We start from the raw sequence: 9408 nt of genomic DNA, 5'->3' as shown, positions 1-9408 counted from the left end.
GTATTGAAAGGGATTCCAGGAAAGCCTAAATTCCTTCAACCATATACCAGCTTATTAGACTTCTTTAAGCCAATCAGAGGTGTCCATTTTTTTTTTCCTCAGAGGCAATTTAGGCACTATTATTTGGGATTACTTCTTCTAAAAACTACATGTTTTATCCTTTTCTCTTTGTCAACTGAGAGATGGCACATATACTGTGAATTTGGTTTAGTTCTCTAAATATTTTAGAAATGAGGTCTTCATCAAAGAAAGTTGCTTAAAAATCAATCTCATTATCTATATGAATATCTCTGGAAAGTATACTGCCAAAACAGATGTCTTTGGAAGGCAGAACCAAGATGGTGGAGTAGAACAGAGAAGTTCAAAGTCACCATGAGAATCCTCTCCAATCAATCTTAAAATAACACCACAAAATGAATACAGGTATGAAAGAATCAACATCAACAAGGAGACAGTGAAAAAACTTTCAAGAAGAAAAAAACCTAAAAATTAGGCAGAGAATACCTGGGGCACTGGGGTGAAAGAGGAGCACAGACAGCAGGAGGCTACAAAAAGAAGTAAGGAGCAAGTAAAGAGTAAGCTCCCTCCCCCCACCTCCAATCTGCTGTGCCAGGCTCTGATCTTGAGCCCAAAACCAACATTCAGACCCTGAGATCCTGCCTTGGCAAATAGAGATCCAACTAACCCACAACCCTTGAAATACCAAACCTATATAATGAAGTCCAGAATTCTAACCCAGAGAAGTCTGTGCTGAAGCAGCCTGATCTGTGTGGATCCAGAGAAAAGCCAGGAGTCCCACTCTGAGCCTGTGGTGAAGATAGAGCTCCTACTTTGGGGTAGTTGGTAGACCCAAAAAGGACTATTCCCTTCTGATCCTCTAGCCAAAAGTGAAAGCTGGAGCACCAGGACAGGGCAATTTAAGGTGTACCAGACAAAAATCAAGCTCATAGTGAGACCAAAAGTTCATGACCAAGCCTGAGGCAAGAACTTGAACTATTAGCATCTCAAGTGTTAATTGAATCAGCAGTGGGAGGTGGTTCTTAGAGCTCTCAGCCCTTAGGCCATCAAACCATCTTAGAACCATCTGTTACAGTATGATACATTTCAAAGGACATAAGCTCCCCCCCTCCCAACTCTGCCACTTTCCATTTTACTATTTAAGTATGAGGATACTCCAATAATTATTTCATGGTATAATGATTCTTTGCTTCCTTTTCTTTTTTCCATGCATTTAGTTTTCTTTCATAAATTCTAACTTTTATAATTGCTTTATAATCTGCCACACTCAGTAAATGAGAAAGACTTACTTAAGAAGATATGCTGGGAAAGAAGTATTCAAAGTTTGTTTTTTTGTTTTTTCAAACACATGAAAAAAAATACTTCTAAATCACACAGAAAAATTAACTGTGATCCTTTAAGAAAAAATAACTAAGTGAACAAAGATATGTATTAGCCAAATAGGTTAAAGATAATAAATAGGATAATTTCCAATTTATCCTAAAATGTATGAAAAGAAAGACCATAAAGTAATCCCCAAAGAGGCCTAACAGGAAGACCTTTAATTAATGAATACAATTATTTATGATGTGACAGCTAGCACCATGAATATTTGGCTTATAATTAAGTAGTCAGTAAAATTGTTATAGGTCTATAGATACAAAGGAAGTTGTTATGTATCTGAAAGGAGCATTTAATGAGAATCCTTCAGTGTGTCAGTAACCAGAATTATTTTTTTCAATAGTAGATATTTCTAAAAGCTCAGTATAGATTAATGAGTTATCTCTTCATCAATTATAAGAATTAACAGTACAATTTTAAAGATGATTCCATTTGTCTTTTGAAGACACAAGGGTACATGTCACTTCTTAATGAGAAGAATGAATAATCAGGAGATATATAATTATTTGTTGTTAATGACATAGTTTTTTAGAGCATACAGAGAAGATATCCAGTTAAATTTCTATAATAACTCTGAGAAATGGAAAAGAAAAAGGCTCTAAAAGTTTGAGTATTTGGATCATGACCCTAGACACTTGGGTAGTAATTTTTTCAGGGCACAAATTACATCTTTGTTTCGCAGGCTATATATCATTGGGTTAAACATTGGGGTAACAATAGTGTAGAAAATTGAGAGAATTCTGTCTATTCCTGCTGAGTGGCTAGACTTAGGTCTCACATACATAATGAGAGCAGAACCAAAAAATAAACCAACAACTATGAGGTGAGAAGAACAAGTGGAGAAAGCTTTGTGTCTCCCCATGCCTGATGGAAGCTTAAAGATGGCAGTGATGATTTTGATGTAGGACACAATTATCACGAGAAAGGGAGCCATGCCAAATAGAATACCATCAATATAGACAGATAGCTCATTCAGAGAGGTATCTCCACAGGCCAACTTCAATAGAGGATGGATATCACAAAAAATATGATTAAGTTTGTTAGAATCACAGAAAGGCAGAGAAAAAATTTGGTATGCCAGGACCATCACAACAGGGATTGCACTTACCCATGCACCAATTACAAGTCTGGTACACACCTTGGGATTCATGACAAGAGGATAATATAGAGGCTTACATATAGCTACATAACGATCGCATGCCATTACAGCCAGTAGAAAACACTCTGTTAATCCCAGAATAAGAAAGATACAAAGTTGAGCAGCACAAGCTGGCAAAGAAATATGCCTGTTCTGGGTCCAAAGGTTTATCAAGATTCTGGGAAGAGTGACTGATGTGTAGCAAATCTCTAAAAAGGAAAAGTTTCCCAGAAAAAAATACATTGGTGTTTGAAGAGCTGGATCAATCTGAGTTATGACAATTATTAGGGCATTTCCCATAAGAATAGTCATATAGATGATAAAGAAAATCCCAAATAGAAAGCCTTGGAGTTTGGGAAGGTCAGAAAATCCCAGGAGAATGAATTCCATCACAACTGTAAGATTTCTTTCTTCCATTTTTTTTTCTTGGAAGCATTTCAATTTTAGAAAAAAATGAATTGAGGATAGGATAATGATTTGATTTCCCTTGGCCTCAATTTGTTTATCTGTAAGAAGTGGAATGAGTTGATTATATCATCTGAAATTATTTTTTCATTTCATACTTTATGATTAAAAGTCATTTTCACAGAGGCTGTGTTTTAATATGTCTCCCTAGTGATGATATTCTCTGTTCAAATTGGGTTTACAGCTTCCACACTCCATTTTTTATGTACTAAGCTCTATTTCAGTAAAAATATTATGTCATCTAAATTTCACTCTAGACCTTACATACTTTGATGTACCAAATCCTTCCCTACCTCTGAGATTCTATGTTCTAGCATATAGTCTTTTTCAACCTGTAACATTCTTTGTTTTAATGACCATTACAATGGAAGACAAAGGCTAAAGTAAGGAAGTCCTGTAAACAATTCATTTTTTAGACACTTAATACTTATTTGCTTTGCACAAGTCATATCCTCTCTAGGTCTTAGTTTCCATACATGAAATATGATCATGATGACCACCTAAAAAACTGATATGAGGCTAAAATTAATAAAATATGGAAAAAGGATATGGAAATAGGAAATAAAAAAATTGAAATATGGATATTGCTCAAATAGGAAACTACATAAATGAGATGTCTTCCCTGCTGCCTGTAGTATATTTTGTAATATCATTTCCACTTCAAAGTTCTAGAGTTCTAGAGCTCTAGAGCTCCATTGTTTTGGGGACATTTGGATGCACATATTGATCAATCAATTTAAAAGTATGAATTTTATAAAAACCTAAATCTGTTTTTAAATACTATTCCATGTATATCATTTGTATATTCAAAGAATATATTCTTTTTACATAATTTGGTATGATATTTTTTCAGGGAATAATATGATAAAAAGATGGAATAATATTTTTTCCAAATCACTCCTCCCTCCAAGACAAGTGCATTTTTTAGAGATCAAGGTTTTGCTTGTACTCTGGTTAGAATGACTAAAGTATAGAGAGAAAATCTGTATTTCATGCCAATCACAAGATTGTACTTATCCAAGAGCCAAGAACATACCTGTTATACACATTGTCATTGGTGATGACACCTTGAAAAACATGACAAACTTTTCTTTTGATTCCTTCTAGCAGCCTGTCTTTTCAAATGCTATGTTGTTTTATTCCCATGTTTTTCAACTTCATAGAACATTCCAACTTGAAGCAACCTCTCCCTTTCCAAATTCCTAGAGTATTTACACTCTGTATGTACATTTATCATTTTCCTAAGATAACTAATATTTTACCTGTCTTTTTCTTTAAAACCCCTACCTTCTGTCTTAGAATCAATATTGTGTATTGGTTCCAAAGCAGAAGAGTGGTAAGGGCTAGGCAATGGGGGTTAAGTGACTTGCCCAGGGTCTCACAGCTAGGAAGTGTCTGAGGTCACATTTGAGCCCAGGACCTCCCATCTCTAGGCCTGGCTCTCAATTCATTGAATCACCTAGCTGTCTCCTACTTATCTTTTTTTGTTGAGTACTATTTCTCAAGCCCCTTTAGGACAGTCTCACCTTGAGGTACTTTGTACTTGATGTACCTTGAACATGATATACATCCAGTACATTCGTGTAGCTAGTCTGTGGGATAATATTTCTTGGACGATGAAATTTCCTATCCTTAATGTTTCCTCCAGCTTCCTGGTACCTATTGATTTGCATGTTCCTGGTATAGGAATCTACTCTTTTGTTCAAAATAATAATTTTATCTAAATATACCTTACAAGACATAGTATACTCTGCCATTTTAATCATTAATACTTTACTAATTTCTAATTGGAAATTTCAAATGAGCTTAGAGTTACATGAATGTTAGCTAATGAATCAATGGGATAGAAATATATAAATATGTATATATATATATATATACACATATGGATAAGAAACAGATTTTGGCTCAAACTAGAGCAGAGACACTGTGAAACAAGGACTAGGACTAGCACATTTCGTACCCTAAGGGGCAAAGGGAAATGCTATATGATAGGACAAAAGAACAAAAAGTAGTTAGAAATTATATTTAAAATTAAAGAAAGGTATTCATAAAATAAGCAATATAAGCTCTATCCAAAATATTATAGAACTTTCATTCTCTTCTTATTTAATCTTTAGAAGAGAGAGTTATCCATCAATTAAAGTACAAAGCATTATAGGTTTTGGAGTCCATTTTCATCCCCTTGCCTGTTGAATCATTTTAAAATATGTCCTTATCTGGGAACTTAACACATATCCCATTTTTGATGATGTCCAGTAGATCATTGACTGTGACTACAAATCTCATTTGGAAATTATCATTAACCTAGAAGAGAACTAATAAAAAAAATTCATGACCCTAACCTCCTTCTGAAATGCTGGTTAGAGATTCACAAAAAAGTAGAGGCAGAACAAGGAAAAATTTATTCAGAGAATTCCAGATACATTGAAATATTTCAGTTAATCGTTTTATATTTCTCATTAATATTTTGGAACTGATCTCAAATCTCTGAATAAGAGTCCAACACTTCTCTTTTATCTTTCATGTAAATACAGCTGGCTACTCACTTCAGAGCACTGGCCAAAAATGTAATATAATCAAGAATAGAGTTTAGATTTTAATCTTTTTTTCCATAAGAAGCTATAGGAATAAGAAAACAATCTGTAAGGTCTGTCATATACATAAAGATTTCTACAACCACTTTATTGAGTTTTCAAATTATATTTTTCCTTTATTTTTTTAAATAACCGCTATCTTCCACCTTAGAATCAATACTATACATTCATTCCAAGGCAGAGGAATGGTAAGGGCTAGACAAAGGGATTTAAGTGACTTGCCCAGGGTCATATACCTAAGAAGTGTCTGACACCAGATTTGAACAGAGGACTTCTGTAGCCTTTTTCCTTTATTCTTATCAAGGCATACTGATAAAAAAAATCTTAGTCTGTTATATCCCAACCCATTTCTTAAGCTTTTTCTAATTATTCAATATAATAAAAAAAATTCACCCCTTTAATAATAGGAACATATTCAGAACAGTCCATGGACTATTCCATGTGTTTTTAAAACTGCCTGTTAGTAGAACAAGATATTTTTATTTTTATTTTTCACGAATTTCCTATTTAGTTTTTATGTTGTTTCCAATCTCTTTACTTTCTCTTAATCTTTAATGGGATTTTAGAATTTAGAGTTACCTGGAATAGGTATTTTATTATAATCACCCATCCATTCAGAGGAACTGAAGGTGACACCAAAATAACACTTACCTTTATCAGATGGGACAAATAATATCCACTCCTTGAATTACTATTTTGGCAATTACCTTTATAAATACTATACTATAATATGTTCATAAGTAAAATTGCTTTTATGTTTGTATTATTGTGATGATTTAAAGTTTATAAGACATTCATCCATACATAAAAGTACACATACATCTATGTATACTTGTATTTCCCCTTGATTCTCACAGTTTTTCTGATTTCAATCCTATTGGTATTATCTCCATTTTTCAAATGGGATATCTGAATTTCATTTTTGATGGCTTGTCCAAGATTACTCCACTATTATCCATTACAATTGATATTAAAAATAATTGGATTGTATACTGATACATTAAAACACTCCAGATCAATATCCTTCCTACTACATTATTCCTTCTACTTTGATTATGAATACTTCCTGACAACAACAACAACAACAAAAGTAACAAAGACAAACCTCCCCACACAAAAATTAAAAAAAATATTTATATTGGAGCTCAAAGTATTCAGAGTCCTTTAAGTAGAAAAGCTTCCTTTCCTTCTGTGTTCTTTTGAGACTGTTACTCTCTGAGGCCACTTTGTACTTTTTAATGAGGTGACCAATTGTATGCTTCCAAGTCCAGAGCTTTGAAAACCAATTAACAAGGAAGTGTGGAATACTGGAAGAAACTGGGTGATTACAGTCAGTAATCTAGGCCTTCAGTCTTCTCCCTTTTCATAAAATATTTTTTTATATTTTCTTTTTAAAAAATATATCATCTATTATTCCCACCTTCCCCTTATCACAGATACATTCAATATGAAAAGTAGTATATTTTAGAAAGGCAAAAAAGTTAGTATAACTGATTGATACATGCAAAAATCTTTTTTTTTTAAAAACCCTTACCTTCCTTCTTGGAGTCAATACTGTGTATTGGCTCCAAGGCAGAAGAGTGGTAAGGGCTAGGCAATGGGGGTCAAGTGACTTGCCCAGGGTCACACAGCTAGGAAGTGACTGAGGCCGAATTTGAACCTAGGACCTCCCATCTCTAGGCCTGGCTCTCAATCCACTGAGCTACCCAGCTGCCCCCCAAAAATCTTTTTAAAATATCCTTGTATAATGTGCAACATCTGTGGAAATGTCAAACTCATGAAAGGCAAATTGGGAAGTATCTCCTCATATTGCATCTTAAACCTGTTTGATTTTTATGGTCTTATTACACTTACTTTTGGGTTTTGTTGTTGTATTAATGTTGCTTTCATTTAATTAGTTGTAGTTACTTTGTGTGACAGGAGGTACACATATGGCAGATTGTATATAATTTTATTGGTTTTATGCACTTCATCCTGCATCATTTCTCATAGATCATTCCATGCTTCTCCATATTCATCACACATATCATTGTAATATTTCATTACATTCAAAAACCTTAATTTATTTAGTCATTCACCAATTGTGGTCATCTCTTTTTTATTTCTAATACACAGTATAACACCAAAAAATGTTGAGAAAAGATTTCTAAGTATAGTGAGAATTTTTTTTCCTATTGATAGCTTACATCTGTTATAAGTACAGTGATGTCCTCTCTGGCTGAAAGATCATGGATATTTTAATGACTTTATTTGTGCAATCCAATTACTTTCCATATTGTACCTTTTCACAGCTGAACCAACAATATAGTAGAATAACTCTCTTTCCACAAGCCTTCCAACATTAACCACTGAGTTTTTGGCATTTTCCCCAAAGATCTGGGTATGCGGTACAAACTCATGATTGCTTTGATTTGCATTTCTCTTATTCATTTGGAGCATTTTTTTTCCTGTTGTGAATACTTTAAAATTTGAGGGTTGTGAAATATGCACTTTCCTATCTCACAGGGTTGTTGTGAGAGAAGCACTTTGAAAATAGTGGAAGCAATTTCCCTACCAATTCTTAATAAAACATAATGGAACATTGAGCATTTTACTCAATTCTTTGGAATGAAAATTTTCACTATAATCTAACAGCATCTCCTTGATAAAAACACCATTAAGAATGATTCTCCTCCTTGCATAGGGAGTTTCTACAATACATTTAAAGATGAGTGACAGAATTTTTGTATGCTGTGACAAATGAAAAGGATTTGAGAACACAATACAGTGCTGATGATTGAATCTTCAGCTGAAATATGGGGACTGTCTCCATTAAGCTATTTCATGTAATAAATGTAATAATGGAATGGATCAATGAATGCCCAGTCTAACAGAATACATAATATTCTCTTCAGATATAATTCTCAATACAGCCTTGTTTAGCCTATTTCTGGGCATACATATCATAATAATCTTTTCCTAAGGCATCTACAAGGCATTGGATTGAAGTAAATTCAACTAATATGTACGATATTAGTCAAAGCAGATAGAAATCTCAATATGATATATGAATTATTTTTAGTTTTCACTTTCATTAAATTTTGTGCCTGGAAAATGGGAAAGGGAAGTGTAGTAACATAAGCATATCAACATTAGAGGAAATATTATGCATATATAATTGGATTCAGAGTCAGGAATGCAAGTTGTTTACATAGTTTCTGTATGACTTTAGAAAAATCATATAACCTCTCAGGAGTCAAGAGAAGTCTCTAAAACTATAAACTCATGCATAGCTGCTTATATCTATTCAGTCTATTAGGAGGTGTATGGGGTGTATGGGGTGTATGGGGTGCTCAGGGAGGGGTAGTATTTCTGGTATGGAGGGCTTGTCATGCCCTCTTAGGGCATCTCTCCAGCCTCTGACCCTCACCTGACACCCAGCTCTCACTTGTGGCTCCCAGTAGCTGCTAGCATGTGGCAGCGGCCACACCCCGGGCAATGGCTTCGACAGGCTGGCTAAACCTTGTGAGAGTAGCCATCGGGTCATAGACCCCTGGTGAACCAAGGCTTTGCTCATCCAGCATGTGAAGACTGCTTCGGCAGAATAGGCAGAAGAAACCAATAAGAAGGTTCAACGGCTGAGATGGCGATGCAGCAAAGCACTGTGGAGTGCTTAGGGAGTGTTGGAGCACAAAGGACAACACGGCCATCCAATGCAGCTGAGGAAGTCTCCAGGTGTAACAAGTTTTCGTGCCATTGGACTCAGGCTTCCAATGTCGAGAGAGTGGGACTGTCTCTGTGCATCGACTTTTCCACTTAGATCTCCTTCAC

At 34.7% G+C, this 9408-nt stretch overlaps 1 protein-coding gene across 1 annotated transcript; it reads right to left on the bottom strand.

The window, feature by feature from the left end:
- Positions 1-2017: 2017 nt before the first annotated feature.
- LOC100619653 (olfactory receptor 10AG1-like) lies at positions 2018-2959 on the bottom strand. The gene has a single exon (XM_007497652.2). It carries the CDS (start codon positions 2951-2953, stop codon positions 2018-2020), a length of 936 nt encoding a protein of 311 aa, XP_007497714.2. The 5' UTR covers positions 2954-2959.
- Positions 2960-9408: the final 6449 nt, after the last annotated feature.

Source organism: Monodelphis domestica, chromosome 6 (assembly GCF_027887165.1).
Source record: "Monodelphis domestica isolate mMonDom1 chromosome 6, mMonDom1.pri, whole genome shotgun sequence".
Taxonomy (NCBI): domain Eukaryota; kingdom Metazoa; phylum Chordata; class Mammalia; order Didelphimorphia; family Didelphidae; genus Monodelphis; species Monodelphis domestica.
This window is presented reverse-complemented; position numbering and strand designations above follow the sequence as displayed.

Excerpts from the sequence above, each read along its gene's own strand:
- LOC100619653 (XM_007497652.2), bottom strand. The coding sequence starts at position 2,953 with ATGGAAGAAAGAAATCTTACAGTTGTGATGGAATTCATTCTCCTGGGA.